The 26204-nt window shown below is 47.5% G+C and overlaps 2 protein-coding genes across 9 annotated transcripts in view; both read right to left on the bottom strand.

Annotated features, from left to right (window-relative positions):
* dmd (dystrophin) overlaps positions 1-26204 on the bottom strand; it is a 2562635-nt gene that overhangs the window by 2056838 nt on the left and 479593 nt on the right. The gene's annotated exons all lie outside the window — the stretch shown is intronic.
* On the bottom strand, positions 7134-11673 carry LOC147107478 (uncharacterized). Its single transcript, XM_086006539.1, has one exon. It carries the CDS (start codon positions 11523-11525, stop codon positions 10509-10511), a length of 1017 nt encoding a protein of 338 aa, XP_085862665.1. The 5' UTR covers positions 11526-11673; the 3' UTR covers positions 7134-10508.

Raw genomic sequence — 26204 nt, 5'->3', positions numbered from 1 at the left:
TTTGAATGTAAAATGTTAGATTTCATAAGTCAAATAAAATTGTAGACAACTCTCCATCAAGTGATGGTACAAGCTAATTGGTCAGGTATCGGATACATGCCCAACTCTGATCAGTCAGGGAAGGAGCAAATAAATAATAATAAATTAAAATAAAACTACAAATGCTTGAAATCTAAAACAACAAACAGGAACGCTGGAAATATACTGCAGCTGCAAAGAGAGACGACAGATCAGATGGGTGTGTGACCTTCCCCATTATCTGTCTTTTTTTAATCTTACAGATGCTAACTGATCAGCTGTGTATTTCGAACATTTTCTATTTTTATTTAAGGATCAAATACATACCTATCCTTCACCATACACCATCAGAGAGCACAATGTATGCCCAGCACTGGACAAAGAGCTCAGTCACACCCACTAGACTGATGGATACTTAGCCTTCCTCCCCTTGAAAATAATGGTACATGGATATGAAGGTGATGGAAGGCAAAATAGTTAGGAGGACAGTAAATACAGATGCAGTGATTTTGCCTTTCTTTCCTTCTATGCACATGGGCAGAGAGGCATCGTTAGTTTAAAGAAGAACTGGAAAATCACAACTCGAATGTTTTTCAGCTTGGGCTAAACAAATGAACAAATCCAAATTTGCTCCTCTCCTGGATATTGTTTTGGGTTTGCTACTCATGCATTTGATTGGTTGGTTATTAATGCAAATAACTCCTGTTATAAATCAGCTCTTATTTTGCCAACCCCAATACCACTTTTACACTGTTTACAATCTTTTGGAGAAAGGTGAATGACCAATTACTTTGAAATGCTCCAGCAATCAGCTATAGGGGAACATAAATCCCATAATGGAAAAATATTAACATACAAGTGAATGCTAGAATTTTCTTTTGCAAAGTTTATAAACTCCCATCTACTTCTCGTGCCTTGTTTATGATGTGAAAACCCACTTACCTGGCTTCTATTTGTCTGTTTTATAATCCATGGCTTAAGCCACATCCCAAATGAAAAAAATGGCAGATAATTGGGAACACTCAACCAGTTCTGAAGCACTGAAGCTTTTTCAATTTTTGGGCACTGAAGTGAAATGGTGGCTTCAAAGCTCCATCCAATCTGTCCCATTTCTACTTTGCCCAGTTTTCAAGTCGCTTCTCCCACGGGCTCAACGGGCCAAATGGCCTCCTTCTGTGCTGTAACCATTCAATGACCGGACTCCCATTGGCCACGAGTTGCTCTCATTTATTCTAACTCTGCTCTCTCTACCAACAACAGTGATCGACCAAGCTTTTATGATCTCCGCATTTTATAGAGTGCAGATGAGTTACAACCCTTGTTCTATATATTCATTAAAAATGAAATAGAGTGAATTGATAGAACAGCAAGTTATATATTAAGTAAGGCGGATCGATTATAAAATTGAAAAACAGATTGGCTCTCCAATCTGAAATCAATAAAATTTGTCTTGCCCTAACACATCTTTAAAAATGTCCCATTTGTTTGGTGGTGACCTACTTTGTAAAATGAGTTGCCTTGAGAGAAATAACAGTCCCACTTAATGAGAGAACAATCATCTAAAAATGGGATGATCAGTACTTGAATTAATTCAGAGTTTAAAAAGGATACATTATTGTAGTGTCCCATCAAACAAAGATCAAGTAAGAAAACCAGAAAGCAAAGCCCCTCCACCCCTTCAACCCCCAAAGAGAATGTGGCATACAGAGAGTTAAAATGGTAGTACGCCCATACCACCATGCTCACGTTGCATTCTCGCTAGCCGCGGTTTTTACTCCCATGTTTTGGGAGGGGTTTGATGCACTCGCCGCAGGCCAACAAGGGCCACATAATTATTCAAAAGTCAGGGTCCAATGACCTCACTCAGAACCCAGTGATTTTAACGCCTAGCTGTGTGAGTCACGCACCGTGCCGACCACGCCTGGGAATGCTGCCGTGATTTGGCTCCATGGCAAGAGGAGGCCCAGGTAAATGATGTTTGATTTTTTACATTTCTTTTCTTGTGGGCCAGCTCCTCCAGGCCCAACAAGGAATCTTTGGGTCTCCCTTCCCCCAAGCTTTGCATTGTTTTCCCATGTCCACGATCATCTCAGAACAAGCCTCCATATCATTTACCTTGCCGGGGGTAGCTTCCTTGGGTCCCCGGTGGCGGTTTGCTGTCGTGTCATTTTCCGCTTATGCTCACCAGCCATTGCGTCATTACCACTGGCTTCAGGTTGGTGTATTTTGTGAAAAATTTTAATGTACCTGGGTGGTACAATGGTCAGGGTCTCATGCTCTTGTCGCCCCACCTTGCCACCCCACACCGCAATTGCGCTCAAAGTTCAAACTAATGCTTATGCCCATCAACTCTTCACTCCTTGACATAATAGACTGTAGATTTACACAATGAAATTTGTTAACACATGAAATCTATTATTGTTTGATTATACCTCAAAGGTTTGGCATTTTGAAATTTATATACGCATAAATAAAGTACACACCAGTGGCGTATCATTTTAAACCGAACTTTTTTGTTAGTTCTCGCAAAAGGATAGGCTAGCTGAGCCTCAGCTGCACGAACATTTGAAGAAACGGACATCCAAAGATACCTTCCTGTTCCCATTCTTGGCTGACTGCCTTTTATGCCTGTGTGCGAGTTAAAAATGTGCAAACAACCTCTGCTTTCTGCTTTTTTTTCTGCCCAGCCTTTGCTCTCTCTGCCTGATCTACAAACAGAATTTAAGTAACAGGTTTTATTTTCCTGCACTCCTGTGCCGCAGCGATGAAGCAGCAATCACAGCCTGTACAAAGTTCACGACCTTCCTTAAAACTCCTACATAAGAACATAAGAAATAGGAGCAGGAGTCGGCCATTTGGCCCTTCGAGCCTGCTCCACCATTCAATTTGATCATGGCTGATCTTCTATCTCATCTCCACTTTCCTGCACTATCCCCATATCCCTTGATTCCCTAAATTTTCAAAAATCTATCGATCTCTGTCTTAAATATACTCAACGACTGAGCCTCCACAGCCCTCTGGGGTAGAGAATTCCAAAGATTCACCGCCCTCTGAGTGAAGAAATTTCTCCTCATCTCAGTCCTAAATGCTAACCCCTTATTTTGAGACTGTGACCCCTGGTTCTAGACTTCCCAGCCAGGGGAACCATCCTCCCTGCATTTAGCCTGTCAAGCCTGTAAGAATTTTGTATATTTCAATGAGATCACCTCTCATTCCGCTAAACTCTAGAGAATACAGGCCTCGTCTACTCAATAGGACAATTCCCCCATCCCAGAGACCAGTCTGGCGAACCTTTGTTGCACTCTCTCTATGGCAAGTATATTCTTCCTTAGGTAAGGAGACCAAAACTGTATACAATACTCCAGGTGTGGTCTCACCAGGGCCCTACATAACTGAAGTTAGATGTCTTTACTCTTATACTCAAATCCTCAACATACCATTTGCTTTCCTAATTGCTTGCTGTACCTCCATGTTAACTTTCAGTGATTTGTGTACAAGGACACCCAGGTCCCTCTGAACACCAACATTTCCCAATCTCTCACCATTTAAAAAATACCCTGCTTTTCTATTTTTCCTACCAAAGTGGATAACTTCACAATTCTCCACATTATATTCCATTTGCCATGTTCTTGCCCACTCACCTAGCCTATCCATATCCTCCTTCAACTACTTCTCCGGGAGTAATACTAATTAAAAAACACATTTTCCTCCCCTTTCCCAAAATAGTGAAGGAATTGAACAGCCACATCAGGTCCCTTGCACTTCGTTCACTACTTCAATGCTCTGTAGAGTTCTAACCATTACTTGTGCCATGCAGCCTCTCACAATCTATCCATCTGCCAGGGTTAGCTTGGCTCGGCACACCAGTACACATAAGCAGATGGACTGGGCTCGGCACTCACACAGCATACTTGTCATCTCATTATTTAAAATGCAAAAGTTATATATTTTTTTATTTGCTCTCAGGATGTGAGTGATAATGCGAGGACTACATTCATACCCCATCCCTAGTTGCCCTGAGAAGATGGTGGCAGCAATTGTTTGCAGTTGGGTTACTTGCTAGGCCACTTCAGAGGGCATTAAGAGGCAATCACATGCTCAATATTGAGTCTTGGATGAGTTCCAATTTCCTCCAGTTAAATGTTGGGTAGGCCGAAGCCACAGTCTCTGGTCCCCACCACAAACCCGTGCCACTGATTCCATCTCCCTGCCCGGCCATCATCTCCACTGACCTCACATCCTCTCCATCTCAAAGACCGCCTCCTTCCACCTCTGTCACATCAGTCGCCTCTGTCCATACCTCAGCCCATCAGCTGCTGAAACCCTCATCCATGCCTTTGTCACCTCTAAACTTGACAATTGCATTGCTCTCCTGGTCAGCCTCCCACCCTCCATAAATTTCAGCTCATCATAAACTCTGCTGCCCCTATCCTATCACGCATAAGTCCCACTCACATATCACCCCTGCCTTCGGTAGCTTGGTTCCCCAATACCTCAAATCTAAAATTCTCAACTTTATGTTTAGATCTCCTTCATTGCCTCACCCCATCCCATCTCTGTAACCTCCTCCAGCCCTACAACCACCACCCCCCCCCCTCAAAACTCTCCATTCCTCTGACTCTGGCCTTGTGTGCATCCCCCTCCCTTCACCCCACTATTGGTGGCTGTGACTTCAGTCACCAAGGCCCAAGCTTTCTAAATCACGGTCTCGCTCTCTCCCCTTAAAACCCACCTCTTTCACCGAGTTTTGGCCACTCCAACTAATATCTCCTATTTTTGGCTTGGCATCCATTTATTTCTTACACCTTTATTAAGCGCTTGGGAACATTAAATCTTCATTAAAGGCAAGTTGTTATTATTGTAATAAGGAGGAAATTCAGCCAGTACTTATTCATCCAAAAGGACAATAAACACGGGGAATTTGCATTACCTGGGAAGGCTGCTAAAGCAGATAGCATAAATGTAGCGATGTTGCTAAAAACAGAAAGGGACATTTTGAAAAGGCAGGTTAAGTGGGGTTGAGCCCATTCTGGTCTTCTCCTGTTCCGAAAGTGTCTCATGATCTGGATTACGCATCCCATTGAAACCTGCCCTCAAACAGCAGGGGAAAAGGTCAATAAAATATTTTCTGTTTGAAGATTTTGTACAGCTTTAAATGTATTGAAACCTCATTTCCTGCTTAACATTCCGAACTCAAAAAATAGTTATCAATAATGCAAAGGTAATGCCCAACTGATATATATAGCTATATAAAGCTGTGTTCAAAAGCTCCTGAAATTGCAGTAACAGTAAAGGTAATGCAATCAATTTAAGTCAGGTCATGATAGGGCAGTCAAAGAGAGAACATTGCCTCTGCCCCTCTCCTAATCACTTCCCAGTCACAGTTACAACTATCATTTCTAATAAATTCACACTGCAATTCCAACCATCTTTTTACACCTAGGGGACAATTTTAACCTAACTCGTCCATCAGAAAACTGATAAAATTGAGTGGAACGCCGGTTTTACACCCCGCCCAATATGACTCTCCACTGACTTCAATGGGGTTAGGTTAAAATTGCTCCCCCACCCTCATTAGTCTGAATGTTGAGTGCAAAGTAAAAGGTAAACATTTGAATGTCCTCACCACCTGCAATTTTTGGCAAAATCCACGAAGCCAAAAAAAAAATGACCACTGTGGACTTCTGTCAAGCTAGAGATAACAATAGCGGTTTGCTTAGTACTTTCCCAGTGTTACAGGTACTGGCGGCAGTGCAGCCACTTCACAAGCGCTTAGCTATTACCATTCAACCGACAGACCATGAAGTTTGCTACATTATTTAGAGATAAAATCATAGATGCCAGTCTAGCCAAAGTGCCCTCTCTCCTTTCACACTTCAAATGTTATCCTTGTAGTGTCACCATGTGGGAGGTACAAACTGCAAAGCTTTCCATTTCCTTCAGTGCAACAACTTATGAAAATACATCTGCATGATTGTGCATAAGCTATTGATTTAGTGTAGTGTAGATAGCTTCTATTACCCATTGTACTTTGATTAACATTGCAGTGTTAGGGTTGCCAACACTCCTGAATTGCCTGCGAGTCTCTTGGAATGGGGCACCTGTCTCTCCCGGGCACTGCTACTCGCAGCCCGGGAGATCTTTAAGCTTTAAATTACTCGCTGCAGCAGCACCTACAACCCCCGCAACCCCCCCCCGAACCCCACACCCGCTCCCTAACTGGCTGTTGCTGCAGAGAAGCCTCTGGCCCGGTGACGTCACCCGCCCATGACTGCAGAGCCGGGGGACCGGCTGGTATGCCAGAAACAGTCAGGAGGGGACTCAGGAGCCTTGAAGGAGCAGGAAGTGGGCATGGGGGAGGGAGGGGGGCGTGTGGGAGGGAGGGAGGGAGGGGGGAGTGGGGGGTAGGGGGTAGGGAGGGAAGGAAAGAGAGGGAGACTGGGGTCGGGAATGGGGGAAAAGAGGGAGCCTGGAATGGGGTCGTGGAGAGAGGGTGACTAAGGAATGGGGGTGGTGTGAGAGGGGAAATAGGGAATGGGGGCATGGAGACAAAGGATTCTCACTGGAAGAACCAAGGGAGAAGGGAATTGAGGGCTATTAAACCATAGGATCGTTCACCAAAGGTGGCTATTGAGGTAGAGAGTAAAACATAATTTAAAAGGGAATGGGATAAGTTGTTGAAAAGGAGGAATATAAAATGATCAGGGTTTAATGGGGTTACAGGAAAGAGCGCGAGCACCGGGGCCAAATGGCCTCCTCCTGTGCTGTAATTTTTATCATTCTATGAAAATCCTCATTTGTTGATTCCAAGCCCAGGAATTGGTGTAAAATGTTGGTGCTGAGCTGAGTTTAGGATGATGTGACCTGCATAAAAACCACAATGTAACAGAAGCAAAATAGCTTCCAAAACTTTCCAGCATTTTACCGGAGAGCAGCTGAGAATACCTTTAAATATTGCTGGAAATGGCACCACCAATGCTTTCTGGGCGGGTTGAAGAACTTACAATAGCAAAGCGGGTAGAGACCTAAATGGCATCTTAGGACCCAAATTTAGGAAATGGTCTGGAGACTGTGAAAGAGCAGTGCTGCAGCTAAGTTGCTCCCCCACCCCCCACACCACCACCTCAAAGCTAACTTAAACACACAAATCATATGCAGATCCAAAACAGCAGGATTTAGGGAAGCGATTTCTCTTACTAACAGGTTTAAGAATCATCCCTTTAATTAGAACTGAAGGCAAAGATAAGCTGCTCAATTTCCCACGTCAGGTAAGGATGCCACGTGGCAGCACATCAGCTTCGACAATGAACTAAGTCATTTGTAATTAAATCCCAAGGAAAACGTTTGGACATAAAAGTTCAATGCAGGCAGCTTTTGTACAAACACCGTTAAGCAGATAAAGGATCTCGTGCCTCAAATACTCTTCAGTAACAAGGCTTTATTGAAAAACATGCAAGATCACTCCTATTAACTTGTGCGTTTTCATGTCTTTTGCTTCACCATTGCTGGTTATACATGACATGTAAGTCATAATTCAATGAGTCCCAATGACAGCAGAACACAGCAGTGTCCATCCAAAGAATATCAGTTGTCCTCATCTTAAACAAAGGCAATTACATGAGGGCAGAACTGGCTAAAGTGGACTGGAAAAATAAATTAAAAGTTAATTCAGTTGAATTGCAGTGGTGGACATTTAAGGAGATATTTCATAACTCTCAACAAAAATATATTGCAGTGAGAAAGAAAGATTTTAAGAGAAGGGAGCACCATCCGTGGCTAACTAAGGAAGTAAAGGATGATATCAATGTTGCCAAGATTGGTGGGAGGCCAGAGGATTGGGAAATTTTTAAAAACCAGCAAAGGATGACTAAAAAAAAAAGATGAATTATGAGAGTAAACTGGCAAGAAATATTAAAACAGAAAGTAAGAGCTTCTACAGGTATATAAAAAGGAAGAGAGTAGCTAAAGTTAACATTGGTCCCTTAGAGGATGAGAATGGGGAATTAATGATGGGGAACAGGGAAATGGCAGAGACTCCTAACAAATATTTTGTATCTGTCTTCATGGTAGAAGACACTAACAGCATGGATAATCAAGGGGCCACAGGGAGGGGGGGGGGGGGGACTAAAGACAATCACCATCACTAAGGAAAAAGTACTTGGTAAAATAATGGGACTAAAAGATGACAAGTCCCCTGGACCAGATGGCCTGCATCCCAGGGTCTTAAAAGAAGTGGCTGCAGAGATAGTGGATGCATTGGTTGCAATATACCAACATTCCCTGGACTCTGGAGAGGTCCCAGCGGATTAGAAAACCGCAAATGTAACACCCCTACTTAAGAAAGGAGGGAGACAGAAAGCAGGAAACTGTAGACCAGTTAGCCTAACATCGGTCGTTGGGAAAATGCTGGAGTCCTTCATTAAGGAAGCAGTAGCAGGGCATTTGGAAAATCATAATGCAGTCAAGCAGAGTCAGCATGGTTTTATGAAAGGGAAATCGTGTTTAACAAATTTGCTGGAGTTCTTTGAGGATGTAACGAGCAGGGTGGATAAGGGTGAGCCAGTGGATGTGGAGTATTTGGATTTCCAGAAGGCATTCAATGAGGTGCCACATAAAGGTTACTGCATAAGATAAGAGCTCACGGAGTTGGGGGTAATATATTAGCATGGATAGAGAATTGGCTAACTAACAGAAAGCAGAGAGTCGGGATAAATGGGTCATTTTCCGGTTGGCAAACGGTAACTAGTGGGGTGCCACAGGGATCAGTGCTGGGGCCTCAACTATTTACAATCTACATTAATGACTTGGATGAAGGGACCGAGTGTAATGTAGCCAAGTTTGCAGATGATACAAAGCTAGGTGGGAAAGCAAGTTGTGCAGAGGACTCAAAGAACCTGCAAAGGGATATAGACAGGCTAAGTGAGTGGGCAAACATTTGACAGATGGAGTATAATGTGGGAAAGTGTGAAGTTATCCACTTTGGCAGGAAAAATAAAAAAGCAAATTATTATTTAAATGGAGAGAGATTACAAAATGCTACAGTTCAGAGGGTCCTTATGCATGAAACACAAAAAGTTAGCATGCAGGTACAGCAAGTAATCAAAAAGGCAAATGGAATGTTGGCCTTTATTTCAAAGGGGTTGGAGTATAAAAGCAGGGAAGTCCTGCTACAACTGTACAGGGTATTGGTGAGACCACACCTGGAGTACTGCGTACAGTTTTGGTCTCCTTATTTAAGGAATGATATACTTGCATTGGAGGGAGTTCAGAGAAGGTTCACTCGGTTAATTCCTGAGATGAGGGGGTTGTCTTATGAAGAAAGCTTGAGCAGGCTGGGCTGAGACTCATTAGAATTTAGAAGATGAGGGGTGATCTTATTGAAACATATAAAGATACTGAGGGAGCTCGACAAGGTAGATGCAGAGGATGTTTCCCCTCGTGGGGAAATCTAGAACTCGGGGGCATTGTTTTAGAATAAACGGTTGCCCTTTTAGAACTGAGATGAGGAGGAATTTCTTCTCTCAGAGGGTCGTAAATCTGTGGAATTCTCTGCCCCAGAGAGCCTTGGAGGCTGGGTCATTAAATACATTTAAGGTTGAGATAGACAGATTTTTGCAAGATAAGGGAGTGAAGGGTTATGGGGAGTGGGCAGGGAAGTGGCTTTGAGCCCAAGATCAGCAATGATCTTACTGAATGGCGGAGCAGGCTCGAGCAGCCAAGTGGCCTATCCCTGCTCCTATTTCTTATGTTCTTATCACTCTAACCATCAGAGCATACATGTTTAACAAGGCCTCTTCCTGACTATTGTAAGTTCACCAGCTGAGAATCAATTTTGCAGACATTTTTCTTTCATGCATATTTGATTGCCTCAGTTCTCTCGCATTTAATTAACTTCAGAAAAGGGAATGATAGGATGGAGAAAGCAATTGAAGAAGTCACACGAGGAAATGCAACTGCCAGGTCCTCACAGCTAGCAGATTGCATGCTACTCAATGTCACAAGCTCCATAAGTTCCCACATTCCACCTCTCTGAAGTCTAAGATTCTGTTTATAACATACACTTGACTCTTGCAAAATATACAATTTCACAACAGTTCAAAATTCTACTGGTGATTCTGATCCTAAATGAGCAAAGATGACAGGTCATTATCAACATTGCCTTGGGTTGTACACTGTATCATATGACCACTGCATCTCAAACAATCTGCCTGGCATAAAATATACTTTGCAAACTCTGGAATTAATATCTTTTGTGAAGAAGTCATAGTAATGTAGAATCCTGGAGCTGCAACACTACACGCCATGGAGTAGTACGAGTTGAGCTCTTGTCCATGATCCCTACATCTGAATGACAATATACAGAGGTTCCATGCAGTGATTAGGTACCTCCCTACAGGGAAGGAGGGAAAATCAGAGGGCATTCCAGCCTGGCGTTCTTAGGCAACTGCTAGTAACAAATTTTACGTAAGAGAATGAGGATGAGAATGTATTTATAAATACATTAAGAGCAAGAGGATAACTAAAGTAAGAGTAGGGCCTATTAGGGACCATAAAGGTAACCTGTGTTTGGTTCTTAATGAATACTTTGCATCTGTTTTAACAAAAGATAGGGACAATGCAGAAATTGCAATCAGGCCTCCTTCTGTGCTGTAAATTTCTATGATTCTATTAGGAGAAAACAAAGACGAGGAGCAGGAAGAGAAAGATGAGAAGGAAGAAGTGAAGGAGGAGGAGGAGGGTGAGGAGGAGAAGACAGACGTGGAGGAGGAGGGCGGCGAGGAGGAGGGTGTGCAGGAGGAGGAGGGTGTGGAGGAAGGGGGCGTGGAGGAGGAGGAGGGGGCGTGGAGGAGGAGGGGGGGCGTGGAGGAGGAGGAGGTGGGCGTGGAGGAGGAGGAGGTGGGCGTGGAGGAGGAGGAGGTGGGCGTGGAGGAGGAGGAGGTGGGCGGGGTAGGAGGTGGGCGGGGGTGGAGGAGGTGGGCGGGCGTGGAGGAGGTGGGCGGGCGTGGAGGAGGTGGGCGGGCGTGGAGGAGGTGGGCGGGCGTGGAGGAGGTGGGCGGGCGTGGAGGAGGTGGGCGGGCGTGGAGGAGGTGGGCGGGCGTGGAGGAGGTGGGCGGGCGTGGAGGAGGTGGGCGGGCGTGGAGGAGGTGGGCGGGCGTGGAGGAGGTGGGCGGGCGTGGAGGAGGTGGGCGGGCGTGGAGGAGGTGGGCGGGCGTGGAGGAGGTGGGCGGACGTGGAGGAGGTGGGCGGACGTGGAGGAGGTGGGCGGGCGTGGAGGAGGTGGGCGGGCGTGGAGGAGGTGGGCGGGCGCGGAGCAGGAGGTGGGCGCGGAGCAGGAGGTGGGCGCGGAGCAGGAGGTGGGCGCAGAGGAGGAGGTGGGCGCGGAGGAGGAGGTGGGCGCGGAGGAGGAGGTGGGCGCGGAGGAGGAGGTGGGCGTGGAGGAGGAGGAGCAGGGCGTGGGGGAGGAGGAGGAGGCGAGGGTGGAGGAGAAAGATTACAGCCTGTCTCATATTACGCAGATACCTTCAAATAAATGAAGTGCAGGAGGAGGAGGAGGGTGAGGAGGGGGGGTGAGCAGGAGAAGACAGACGTGGAGGAGGAGGGTGTGCAGGAGGAGGAGGAGGAGGAGGAGGGCGTGGAGGTGGAGGAGGAGGAGAGGGGCGTGGAGGAGGAGGAGGGGGGCATGGAGGAGGAGGAGGGGGTGGAGGAGGAGGAGGGGGGGGCGTGGAGGGAGAGGAGGGGGGCGTGGAGGAGGAGGAGGAGAGGGGCGTGGAGGAGGAGGGGGGCGTGGAGGAGGAGGGGGGCGTGGAGGAGGAGGTGGGCGTGGAGGAGGAGGTGGGCGTGGAGGAGGAGGAGGGCGTGGAGGAGGAGGAGGGCGTGGAGGAGGAGGAGGGCGTGGAGGAGGAGGAGGGCGTGGAGGAGGAGGAGGGCGAGGAGGAGGAGGAGGGCGAGGAGGAGGAGGAGGGCGAGGAGGAGGAGGAGGGCGAGGAGGAGCAGGAGGTGGGGGGCGTGGAGGAGGGGGAGGGGGGCATGGAGGGAGAGGAGGGGGGGCGTGGAGGGAGGGGGGCGTGGAGGAGGAGGAGGAGAGGGGCGTGGAGGAGGAGGGGGGCGTGGAGGAGGAGGGGGCGTGGAGGAGGAGGTGGGCGTGGAGGAGGAGGTGGGCGTGGAGGAGGAGGAGGGCGAGGAGGAGGAGGAGGGCGAGGAGGAGGAGGAGGAGGGCATGGAGGAGGAGGGCAAGGTGGGCGTGGAGGAGGAGGTGGGCGTGGAGGAGGAGGTGGGCGTGGAGGAGGAGGTGGGCGTGGAGGAGGAGGTGGGCGTGGGGGAGGAGGTGGGCGTGGGGGAGGAGGTGGGCGTGGGGGAGGAGGTGGGCGTGGAGGAGGAGGTGGGCGTGGGGGAGGAGGTGGGCGTGGGGGAGGAGGTGGGCGTGGAGGAGGAGGTGGGCGTGGAGGAGGAGGTGGGCGTGGAGGAGGAGGTGGGCGTGGAGGAGGAGGTGGGCGTGGAGGAGGAGGTAGGCGTGGAGGTGGGCGTGGAGGAGGAGGTGGGCGTGGAGGAGGGGGTGGGCGTGGAGGAGGAGGAGGTGGGCGTGGAGGAGGAGCAGGGCGTGTAGGAGGAGCAGGGTGTGGAGGAGGAGGAGGGGGCGAGGAGGAGGAGGAGGGGGGCGGGGAGGGGGGCGTGGAGGAGGAGGCGGGCGTGGAGGAGGAGGGGGGCGTGGAGGAGGAGGGGGGCGTGGAGGAGGAGGGGACGTGGAGGAGGAGGGGACGTGGAGGAGGAGCAGGGTGTGGAGGAGGAGGAGGGGGCGAGGAGGAGGAGGAGGGGGGCGTGGAGGGGGGCGTGGAGGAGGAGGCGGGCGTGGAGGAGGAGGCGGGCATGGGGGAGGAGGAGGTGGGCATGGGGGAGGAGGAGGTGGGCATGGGGGAGGAGGAGGTGGGCGTGGAGGAGGAGGTGGGCGTGGAGGAGGAGGTGGGCGTGGAGGAGGAGTTGGGCGTGGAGGAGGAGTTGGGCATGGAGGAGGAGTTGGGCGTGGAGGAGGAGCAGGGCGTGGAGGAGGAGCAGGGCGTGGAGTAGGGGGAGCGGGGCATGGAGGAGGAGGAGGAGGAGGGGGGCGAGGAGGGGGGCGGGGAGGAGGAGGGCGGCGTGGAGGAGGAGGAGGGCGTGGAGGAGGAGGTGGGCGTGGAGGAGGAGGAGGACGAGGAGGAGGGCGAGGAGGAGGAGGGCGAGGAGGAGGAGGAGGAGGAGGTGGGCGTGGAGGAGGAGGTGGGCGTGGAGGAGGAGGTGGGCGTGGAGGAGGAGGTGGGCGTGGAGGAGGAGGTGGGCGTGGAGGAGGAGGACGAGGAGGAGGGCGAGGAGGAGGAGGGCGAGGAGGAGGAGGGCGAGGAGGAGGAGGGCGGGCGTGGAAGAGGAGGGCGGGCGTGGAAGAGGAGGTGGGCGTGGAGGAGGAGGTGGGCGTGGAGGAGGAGGTGGGCGTGGAGGAGGAGGTGGGCGTGGAGGAGGAGGTGGGCGTGGAGGAGGAGGAGGTGGGCGTGGAGGAGGAGGAGGTGGGCGTGGAGGAGGAGGTGGGCGTGGAGGAGGAGGAGGTGGGCGTGGAGGAGGAGGAGGTGGGCGTGGAGGAGGAGGAGGTGGGCGTGGAGGAGGAGGAGGTGGGCGGAGGAGGAGGAGGTGGGCGTGGAGGAGGAGGAGGTGGGTGTGGAGGAGGAGGAGGTGGGCGTGGAGGAGGAGGAGGTGGGCGGAGGAGGAGGAGGTGGGCGTGGAGGAGGAGGAGGAGCAGGGCGTGGGGGAGGAGGAGGCGGCGAGGGTGGAGGAGAAAGATTACAGCCTGTTTCATATTACGCAGATACCTTCAAATAAACAAAAAAAATCTAATTATGTTGGTTTAATTCTAGTACTAAAATCTTTTCATTTTTCAAGGGGTAAAATCATTGAAAGAACAAACTTGCATTTCCATATATTACTGGCAAACTACCAGTGAAATGGACACCTTCACACAGATCTGTTTACAGTTTAGAAAATTCCAGAGCTTGCCTGAAGTTACACTGACTTCACCGCCCAACAGAATTGAGGGAGCACGTTCAGCACACGGACTGGCCAGTGGCCCACCATCACCTCCACAACACCAACCAGGGACAGGTCTTGCCTGCGACAGCCACATCCCAAGAATTAATTTAAAAACTCACTAGATCAATCTGCTGGCTATTAGCCACCATTTTTGCACCAAAACACAGCCTAAATTTTGCAACCGTTAATTCAGTTAATGAATAGTATGATTAAAGATTGAATCTGTACATTTATTGAATGCTACTGTACAACAGCTTGCATTTATATAGTGCAGGAATATAATATCTTTATTGGAAATGAGTTCTGTAGATGCCAGATCACAGATAACAGATTAAAGGCAGTATTTCAAGGCAAAATTCTATACTTGGTTCTTCTTAAAAGATATGTACATGAATTATTTTCATACGAGTGTAAATTAAGTTTGGCTTTTACTCATGTTTGTACAAACACAAATGTCCTTTTTATGAGCAAAAGCTCTTTGGGGTATGGAAGTGGGGAGCGGTGCGCTAAAGAGTTATGATCCTGTCTCAGAAAAAGAGTATTGTGGCGGTACCACTGGTTGTCCCTTACATTGAGACACATATTTCCCTTTAACTTACCTTACTGTATGTTTAACTTACCTTTTGGGGCCGTTGCCCTTTTAACTTACCTGTTGGGGCCATTGCCCCTTTAAGACGCGCCCTAGCGCGCTGACGTCACGTCACGTACAACGTGATGTGCGTGCACCGGCACAGCCCGGCCTAGCGTCTTCGGCCTCAACGGCCAGCCGATGGGAGCGACGCGATCTTCCGCTCCCGCGGCAAGCACCGGCACAGCCCGGCCTCGCAACCTCGGCCTCAACGGCCAGCGACGCAACGACGCGCATCACGTGACGCCCTAAGCGCGGGGAAACGCGAACACCGTGATGACGTCACAACACAAACGCGATGACGTCATCACGCTCCCCACAGGACTGCGAACTCAGTCCTCGTGGAGTCCCCGCTGGGACAAGACCTACACCACGGTTGCTCCTACAGTCAGCCATCTTACCTGCTGTAATTAGCCTGTTCCTGTAAATAAACAACTTATTTATAGTTCGTCGAAGTCAAACTCTCTTATTTAGTGGCGATCTACACGAACCACTACAGTATCTTAACCAACCCATTCCCCCTCAGGAACAAATTAAATTGTAATCACCCAACCTCCCTCCCCAAGGGCAGCAAAGTGTGACCCCCCTGTTGCAAAGCTGCACAACCCCAGAATTCTGTCAGTATCAGTATCAATATCACCCAACAACAGAAGGATCTCCGGCAAAGATCGCAATTCTCATGTCAATATTAATTAGTAACCCATTCTTGTTTGTGCAGAGAACAAAACAAATGTTGATAAAACAAACTTGACAGCTGTTTTTAACCTCTGGTGGGTGATCCGAATGGGTCTGTGTTTTTGTGCCAATTAAGTTTGGATCACACATTCAGTAGCATTTCTGGACAGCTTTAATTGGCATCAAATGGTTTTACAGATATCTTTCCCAAAAAGCTACTGGGCACTAAAAGTAACATACATGAACATCCTGCCATGAAAAGGTCAGCAAAGACAGGAATATCAACCCTGGGTGATCTTACAGTAAACAACACACTGCTTGAGACAGCACATGGGAAGCTCAAGCATTGTATTTTCAATTAACACGACTGCATTCCTTGGCCTGAAGGGCTACAAAAACATACATCTCAAAAGTAAGAAAAAAAGAGTAGTCTAAGCAGATTTTAATCAAAACTGATCAATGAAAAGTCCATTATCAGCCACTTAGTCCACTTGTCTCCTTCAGCTAACACAGTAATAATAGTTATACACTAATGGATAAATTGACAGCAGTCAGCATATGACAGAATTCATCACTGATCAAATTGAAAATGATGCAGCCACTCAGCCATCTGCTCAGCTCTGACCAAATACTTTGAAAGTGAGCAATCTCCCGGGAGACCAGTGAGCCCGTGCCATGTATAAACTACATTTAAAACGGCATCTCTGCTCAACATAAACAAACAGAACATGCATTAACACACGCCAGAACTAAAAAATTCCACCTGTCAAACAGTCCGGGCAGCGTTACTTTCTCCAGCTGAGAAATAGAGCAACAGCTGAGAAATAGAGCAACACATCACCTCACAAATAACATTGGTGTGTTGATCCCGACAGTGCCCATCCTGCAACATTTCTTTCCCTGCTTTTTTGGGAACATAAAAAAGCCTTTCTGCTCTGCCATTGTTAGCCGTGGCAGCTCCATCTCTTTACTCCCAATTCCCTACCCTCTCTCCACATCTTTTAAAATCTTACTTCCCAAGTAAGTATCTAACTCCTTTTTTAGTACTTCAATTCACTATACGTCTATGGCCTTGTGGGGCAGTACAGCCACACTCTTACAAACATTTACATGAAGACATTTTCCTGGATTATCTTTTAGCTCAATATCAAAGAAAGTGTCTGCTTGTTCTGAATTGCCCTAATAGAGGGAAAAGTTATTCCCCGTCTACCCTGTCCATTGTGCTCATTGATAAATTGTTAAACTGAATTTATTAATCTGGTAATTTGCAGACTGGCATCAGAAAAAAATAATCAAAGCTGCCAGATTGTTATAAAAATCCAACTGGAAGGGAATCTGCCCCCTCCAGTCCCACACTTATGTGGCCGACTCTTAATGGCCCCAGGACAACGACATCTATCCAAAGAATGAATTAAGAAAAAATATTGCTGAAACAAAGTAGAATGGTGGGACACAATGTTGTAGCCTTAACGGAAATTTGTCTTCAGTCGAGACTAAAAACTAAATATGTTGGCTATAAAATATTTTTAGGAAAGACGGAGAAGGGGAAAAAAAAACGTGAGGTGGAATTATTAATTAAGGGTTGGATTACAGCCATAGCAAGGTAAGCTTTTATTGATGGTGGTGCTCAGTTGGAGTCTGTCTGGGTTGAATTAATAAATAAGAGATAAAAGACTTGCATTTATATAGCGCCTTTCACGACCACTGGATGTCTCAAAGCACTTTACAGCCAATGAAGTACTTTTTTTTTCCTGAAGTGGGAAATGCGGCAGCCAATTTGCACACAGCAAGGTCCCACAAACAGCAGTGTGATGATGACTAGATAATCTGTTTTTATGTTGGTTGAGGGATAAATATTGGCCAGGACACCGGTGATAACTCCCCTGCTCTTCTTCGAAATAGTGCCATGGGATCTTTTACCTGAGAGCAGGCAGGGCCTCGGTTTAACGTCTCATCCGAAAGACAGCACCTCCAACAGTGCAGCACTCCCTCAGTACTGCACTGAAGTGTCAGCCTAGCTTTATGTGCTCAAGTCTCTGGAGTGGGACCCACAACCTTCAGAAGCGAGTGTGCTACCCACTGAGTCACAGCCGACACGATGGGATGTTATCATAGTCAGGGAATATTATAGATGACCAAATGGTGCAAAAGAAATTGAGGATGAGATTTCGAGACAATTTAAAAGCATGAGTAGTAACAGAATTGTAATAATGGGGAGGGGTTCTTGGAATGCAGTTGTATGTCCAATAAGAAATGATGCAGTGCTAGATCTGGTTCTGGATAACAAAACAGGACAGGTAAGTGGCTAAAGGGAGAACACGTTGGAAATACTGGCCATAACCTAATTGAAAACAGATGAAGAAAATGAAAAGCAGAAGAGATAAAAGGTATTGAATTAAAAATTAGCTAATCTTAGTGGGATGAAACAGGATTTAGGGCAGACTAATTAGTTGGGAATAAATGTCAGTTCAAACAGCAGGCTAGCAGTGGAACAAATTTAAATAGGAGTTGATGATACAGATTAAATGCATTTCCACTAAAAGTCAAAAATTGAAGTTCCATTGATAAAGAGAGAATTTGGAGCAACAATGAGGTTTAAAAAGACATACAATAAATATATCAAGGATAATACAGAATAAAATTAGGATACAAAAAGTGTAGAATGAAAGCAAAAAGGAAGATCAGGATGGCTCAGTGACAGTATGGAAGAGAAGCATGCAACACAAAGGGAAAAAGTAAAGTCTTTTATAAGCACAATAGATAATAAAAGATTAGTCAAAGATGGGGTGGATAAGAGATGTTCTTGTACTTGAAGAGTAAGGGAATGGTGGAAATTCTTGACTTACTATTTACAGAAGATGAAAGTAGGAGGCAGTAGGAGCACCTGAGGAGGATGTGAAAAAGCCTTAATGGAGATGAATATTCGAAATAGGACTAAGTGCATCACAGAATCTTGAAGGAAGTTGGGCAAGAGACAGTGGAGTCATAATTTGTTCAAAAATCTTGGCAAACAGGAATTGTGCCAAAGGACAGAAGATGGTAAATTTTACACTCTTGTTCAATAAAGGGGAAAAGGGTTAAATAAGGAAATTCTAGATCAGTTTCTCATGCCTCAATTGGGGTAAACTTCAAAGGGCCGATTTTACAAATATGCACTCCCAGTGGGAAGACGGCACCGCTGGTGTGAATATTAAAATTAATAGTGCTTGTGGTGAAAATGAAGGAACAAGGGTGGAGATCCCCCCCCGCCCCCCCTCCCCGCCCCCCCCTCTCCCCGCCCCCCCCTCTCCCCGCCCCCCCCCTCCCCACCCCCCCCCTCTCCCCGCAGCCCCCCTCCCCGCCCCCCCCTCTCCCCGCCCCCCCCCCTCCCCGCCCCCCCTTCTCCCCGCCCCCCCCCTCTCCCCACTCCCCCCCCTATCCCCGCCCCCCCCTCTCCCTGCCCCCCCCGGTGTGGACCTCGGGCGGCCAGCCTTTCGGTCAGTCTCCCAAAGCCGTGAGCTTTTCCCATCTGAGAAGGAGTGGTGCTAACTTACTTACACCCCAACACCCACAGGTTAGAGTACAACACATACAAGAAAAGATCATAGCAGGAGAGCAGCCAGATGGCCCACAATGGGTCTTCCTCTGCCAGCCCCACCCCACCCAGTTTTGTACATTCTTATCTTTCTGTTTTTCTCCCCTCAGTCATAATTGTTTTGCTTTTGTCTTTGTTTTATTTCGGATTTCCCAGCTTTAAACCAACAACCGACAAGTCATTAATTAGTAAAATGATACAGAAGTACACACACTGCACCTGTTACTCTGGTGCTACAACAGCTGCTGTTCCTTCTATCAGATATTTTGAACTTTAATTCTCAGTTAAGATGAATAAGAAATTCCATTACACATATGCTGAGTTAAGTTTTGAAGACAATAGCACGAGTTATTTGAAACTATCACAGGCGCAACAATACACAGACAGATGGAGCAGCTTCATAGTCAATTACTTCAGGGCCTACCAACATTTTTTTTAAAAATCCCACCGAGTCAATCTAGTCCAAATTCATTGCATTACGGTTTATTATGGTGAAAGCGAATTTTACAATCCCACAATGCTGTAATGGTGTCAGCCATGGCTCAGTGTGTCGCACTCTCTACTCGGAGTCAGAAAGTTGTGGGTTCAAGCCCCACTCCCAAGATTTGAGCACAAAATCTAGACTGACATTGCAGTGCAGTACTGATGGATTGCTGCACTGTCAGAGGTGCCGTCCTTTGGATGAGGCGCTAAACCAAGGCCCTGTCTGTCCTCTAAGGTGGATGTAAAAGATCCCATTGCACTATTTCAAAGAAGAGCAGGGGAGTTCTCCTCAGTGTCCTAGCCAATATTTATCTCTCAACCAACATCACTAAATAAATAGATTATCTGGTCATTATCGCATTGTGGTTTGTGGGAGCTTGCTGTGCGCAAATTGGCTGCCACGTTTCCCACATTACAACAGTGGCTACACTTCATTAAGTACTTCATTGGCTGTAAAGCACTTAGGGATGTCCTGAGGACGGGAAGCCAGATTGACTTTCTCCCTCTCTGTTGAAAAACCTGTGTCTCTGCTTGGTGCCTCTTCCGCACAGCCCAGGCAAGTCTGGGAACTGATGGTGCTGAGAATTGTGGGGACTGACTTACATGTTACCACACTGAAATAGCAAGAACATTAAAAGGGCTGCATTTCAGAGACTTTACATTAAAACCACAAGTCCCGCCCCACCTCCATCTCATTGGCTGGCACAGTGCTGTCAATATTCGCTCCGTAAAAAGACACTCCACCACTCTCTCACTACTCATTTCCTCATATTAAATTCTTTGTTGTACCATAAAATGACGTAAAGAAATCCCACACAGTTAAATTTTATACAAATTAGAAGTGAGCCACCGTATACTTTTTCCCATCAAATGGTAAGTAACGTATCTCAGCACTGCTGTACATTGAAGCTTTTGATCCTATTTCAATATTGCTTTTGATCCTATTTCAATATTGCTTGTTCCACTCTGGGCCGAAAACCACACTAAAGTGCTTCACACATTTTCTCCTACTAAGAATAGAATATAAAATGCTCCTACATGACATACAGGCCTGTGCTGTTCAATAATCAGCATTGCCATCTAGTTAAGTTCTGCTAAGTGACAAAAAGGTCACACGGCTGTGAACCTTGGGAATTCTCAGCACCTGTTCTTACTATTTTATAGTTTACAAAATTATTAGACAAACATTAAATCCAGTTGTTTTCCTAAATTTTATACCTTGGTGTTTTGTATTACGATTTGGTCATAAAATCTAGTATAAATCTATGCAAATTCCTTTATAGAAAATAAATTATGGCATGAGAAGCAATATCAATAACACTCATACCTTCAAGCTGCTTATAAGTACGTGCATTTACTAGAAACATCGATAGCTTATAGAATCAGGTAATAATATTGCAATAGCTGATTGGTACTGTGGCTGTAGGTGGAGCTATGAAGATCACCTTAAGTACAGTGGAGCTCAACTAAGATTACAGGGGTGATTTTAATCCTACTCACTCAGCAAAAACCTGGCAAGTGGGCAGTTAAAATCACCCTGACTCTTACCTGTCCGAAAGCCAACATGATCGCAACATCTGCAATTTTAACCAGCTCCCTTGAGCAGGTAGCAAGGACACGTGCCCGGAGCCAATAGGGTGCTTCTTTATATATGCATGTTGCTGCCAATGTTCCCATTAATATTTTTGGGGTGCATGGCCCCTTTAAAGGGGCTGCACGGCCCATTCAAAGTACCGTGCATGCACGTTTTTTTCCCATTGAAAAGCTGGCAAGTCAGCTGCGTGGGAGGTCCAGAGAGCTGTGCGGCGGTGCGGCTTAAAGGGAACTTTGGTTGCAGCCTGATGACATCTTTGAGACCCAACTGTAATTTTTGTAATGTATATACCTTTAAGGGGGGAACTATGTTTTACAGCTCATGTATACTGCAGTACCGGCAGTGACCACACCTGTATATAGCACTGAGTAGTAATCTGTACAGATCAGTTGCAGTGTGAGCCACGTTGAGTAAACACCTGTTGTACCGTTCTCCACAGTCTGTGTCTTATTATACACGGACGCAACATTGGCGACAAGGCAGGTTCGAACCTACCTGCAACTCTGCATCACCTCCCGGGGATTCGTTCCTGGAGATCAGTGGATTGGAGGTCAAGGCCAGAGACTCGGGCGTCGACCACGGGCAACCGCCCAGTCATCCAGCAGAGACTCGAGAATTGCGGGGGAGGCTGTCGAGAACCAGGCTTGGCTTTCCAGTCGAGGTGGTCCAGCGAAACGGGCTGGCAACAGGTAGTGCGCAGACCCTTCCCGGACAGCGGCGGGCTAGAGCCCGACCGAGCGGCACAGCAAAGGGCCGAGCAGAGTCGATGGGGGAGAGAGAGAGAGAGAGGGCAGAGCGCACAGGGCGCAGCCGGTGTTCAGAGGCCGAACAGCGTCGGAGAGAGAGACGCGCAGAAACCGGCGAGGCGCCGCCACTGCCACGAGGACCGCCGAGAGCAGCATTGGCAGCAGCGGGGGAGGAAGGAAAGCACGGGAGACGCCATTTTAAGCCATTGGGAGACACCATTTTAAACCACACCCAAAATCCCGAAGAGTGGCAGTATCACCGCATTTGACAATGAAGTCGAAGATTGGACTACATATGTTGAACGAATAGAGGTGCACTGCAAGGCAAATGAGATGTCAGATGACAAGAAAGCGTCGGTATTGTTAAATTTAATGGGTGCAAAGACGTATGGTTTATTACGAAATCTAGTAACCCCAACAAAGCCAATGGAAAAGAGTTTTGAAGACATAGTAACGATACTAAAGGAACATTTAAACCCCACACCGCTGCTGATAGCAGAAAGATTCATGTTTCACAAACGGAACCAGCATAAGGATGAAAGCAATGCTGATTATTTAACAGAACTGCGCAAACTATCGAAACACTGCCAGTTTGGAGCGGGACTGGCATATACCTTAAGGGACAAGTTTGTGTGTGGGCTTCAAAGTGAAGGAACCCAGAACCGGCTTTTACTGAAAAGGACCTTACGCTGGAAAAGGCTTTCAGCATTGCGGTATCATATGAAGCAGCAGCACGGGGCGCTGCAGAGATACAACAGAGACCACAAGAATATGGCACAAACGAAATGTCATATGGAACAGAGAAGTGCTATCGCTGCGGCAGAACAACACACGACCAGAATGATTGCTGGTTCAAAGACAAAGTGTGCAGACTGTGTGGAAAAGTAGGACACATAGCACGAGTCTGCAGGTCGGGAAAGAAAACCAGCAATAAGAAACCTACCAAAGGAAAGTACAAGAAGTACATAAGATGACAGAGAATAGTTCAGACGAACAAAAGAGTGATAACGACTCCGAAAGCAGGGAACTGAGTTGTCTGAAACTACATAATGTGATCACAACGGAGGATCACCGAACCATTTGGGTCACTCTCAAGTTAGCAGGAGTCCAGGTAAAGATGGAATTGGACACAGGATCAGCCCTAACAGTCATAAACCGATGGGACTACGAGCGGCTATTCTCACACATACCCTTGAGAGACACAAAAATTATTTTGAAGACGTACACGGGGCAAAAAGTCTACCCCAAAGGAAAAATAAGGGTGACCGATATATATATATAACGGTAAGGAAACACCAAAACTAGACCTGTATGTATTGCAAGATGGAGGACCACCATTACTGGGACGTGAATGGATCCGGAAAATATAACTGGATTGGCATTCCATACAGGCACTGACTGTGGCTGACAAAAAGGATGACGACGTCACACCTGGGCGACTGTCAAAGATCCTAACTGATGCGAAAGAAGTGTTCCAGCAAAGACTCAGAACACTAAAAGGCATGACAGCGATGATTAAAATTGAAGAAAACGCAAGCCCAAAATTTTTTAAGGCCAGACCGGTACCTTATGCAATCTGCCCAGCTGTCGAAGCAGAGCTAGAGAGTCTGGAACGTTCAGGTGTACTGTCCAAGGTAGACTGGAGCGAGTGGGCTACACCCATCGTCCCTGTGATGAAAAAGTCGTTGAGCAGCATACCTGGGGAACCAAGGAAGGTTCGCATCTGTGGGGACTTTAAGGTAACAGTGAACCCGATCCTTCACACCGTACAATATCCACTTCCGCGGATTGAAGATATTTTTGCCTCGCTATCTGGAGGGAAACGCTTCACTAAGATTGATCTGGCCCAGGCGTATCTGCAAATGGAGGTAGAAGAAGCATCAAAAAAATACCTCACAATCAACACCCATAAAGGTCTCTACCAATAAAACCGGCTGGTATTCGGGGTAGCATCAGCTCTGGCTATTTGGCAGAGGGCAATGGATCAAGTCCTGCAAGGGATCCCAGGGATCCAGTGTTATTTGGATGACATCCTGGTCACGGGCGAAAATGACAGTGATCACCTTGCCAACCTGGAGCAGGTGCTCACTAGACTGCAGGAATATGGGCTCCGAGCTAACCGCCCAAAATGTGAGTTTTTTAGAAAACAGATCTCGTATTGTGGCCACGTTATCGATTTGGAGGGGTTACATAAGTCCCCAGAGAAGATTGAGGCAGTAGTCAAGGCTCCAGCACCGGAAAATGTGTCACAACTGAGGTCGTTCCTCGGGCTGGTAAACTACTACCATAAGTTCTTGCCAAATTTGTCTACAATACTACACCCGCTGAACACCCTACTGCAAACTGGGGTGCCATGGAAGTGGAGTGACGAATGTAGACGAGCTTTCCAGAAGAGCAAAACACTAATCACATCGAAAGAGGTATTGGCCCATTACAACCCGGCATTACCAAGTCGGTTGGCATGTGATGCATCACCCTACGGCATTGGAGCGGTGCTGTCGCACAAATTCTCGGATGGCTCAGAGAGGCCAATAGCCTTTGCTTCACGATCACTAACCTCAGCCGAGCGTAACTACGCCCAGATTGACAGGGAGGCCCTCAGCCTAGTTTGGGGAATGAAAAAGTTCAATCACTATCTGCACGGGCAGAAATTCACCTTGCTGACTGATCACCAGCCTCTTGTCTCCATTTTTAATCCGAAGAAGGGCGTTCCGGTGATGACTGCGCAACGACTACAAAGATGGTCACTTTTTCTAGGGGCGCACCACTATGAGATTGAATATAAGGGCACGAAACAGCATGGAAATGCTGATGGGCTATCACGCCTGCCACTGCCTACTGCGGAGGAAGCACCAGCAGTGGATCCTGTCGAAATATTCCATTCGACTATAGTTGAATACCTACCGGTAACTAAAGCTTGTATCGAAAAGGAAACCCGAAATGACCCGACACTGTCTCGGGTATATGATTTGACGGTGAAGGGATGGCCAGCACATGGCGACTCACTGTTGCCAGCATTCTCGACAAGGAGAGAACAGCTGTCAGTGTGCCGGGGGACCTTGATGTGTGGATCCCGAGTGGTAATTCCACCCAAGTTAAGGGATAGAGTGCTCAATGAGCTTCATGAGGGTCATCTGGGAGGGGTAAAAATGAAAAGCCTATGTGTGGTGGCCGGGAATCGATAAACAATCGAGGACCTGACCAAGAGCTGCTCAGGATGCCAGAAAGTCCAAAATGCACCACCACAGGCCCCTCTACACCCATGGGAGTGGCCCTCATCTCCATGGCAACGGGTGCATATTGATTTTGCTGGTCCATTCATGGACTCAATGTTTTTAATAGCCGTGGATGCGCACTCGAAATGGCCTGAGGTCATCAAAATGTCCTCCACCACCACGGAGAAAACTATTGCAGTCCTACGGACCATTTTTGACAGGGATGGCTTGCCAGAACAGATTTGCTCCGACAACGGACCACAGTTTGTGTCCGAAGAGTTCCGGAGGTTCTTGAAAAAGAATGGGGTAAGGCATTACACATCCGCCCCGTATCATCCAGCAACAAATGGATTGGCTGAGAGGTTCGTACAAACCTTTAAGAAGGCAATAAAGGCTATGTACAATGACAACATTCCGCTGCAGCACAAGGTGGACAATTTCCTGTTCGCCTACCAGAATGCGACACATGCAGTCACCAACCAGGCCCCAGCCATGATGTTCCTTAACCGAAGGTTAAGATCTCGCCTGGATTTGCTCAGACCAAACGTACGAAGAGATGTTGAGAGTAAGCAATTCCAGCACATCCATGAGAAGCCAACAAGGAGCTTCAATGTAGGGCAACCAGTCTTGGCCCGCGACTACCGAACAGAAAAATGGCAGCCAGGAACGATATGCACACGGCAGGGCCCACTAATGTACACAGTGGACGTTGGGGAGAGCATCGTGAGACGCCATGCTGACCAGATCCTAGAGTCACAGGAACAAGTCAACCCCATGCCTCGCCCATACGTACCTGGTGATGAACCTGACGTACAGGTCGCATCTACCCCAGAAACAGTAGCATCGGGAGCTGATGAACCAACCGACGACAGGGGGCCAGAATCGCCTCCGCACCAAGAGCAAGACGCTCGGGAAAGGCGCTATCCAGAAAGGATCAGGAAGCCTCCCAAAGACTGAATATATAAATAGACTATTTTCAGCTAATGTTGCATGTTAAAAGTGTTAATTGTAATTAGTTTGATATTTAATTGTTAAATGAGTGTTATGGTACTGTTAATCTAAAAGGGGAGGAATTGTAATGTATATACCTTTAAGGGGGGAACTATGTTTTACAGCTCATGTATACTGCAGTACCGGCAGTGACCACACCTGTATATAGCACTGAGTAGTAATCTGTACAGATCAGTTGCAGTGTGAGCCACGTTGAGTAAACACCTGTTGT

Source organism: Somniosus microcephalus, chromosome 14 (genome assembly GCF_052327205.1).
Source record: "Somniosus microcephalus isolate GS21.2 chromosome 14, FLI_Smic_1.0, whole genome shotgun sequence".
NCBI classification, from domain to species: domain Eukaryota; kingdom Metazoa; phylum Chordata; class Chondrichthyes; order Squaliformes; family Somniosidae; genus Somniosus; species Somniosus microcephalus.
This window is presented reverse-complemented; position numbering and strand designations above follow the sequence as displayed.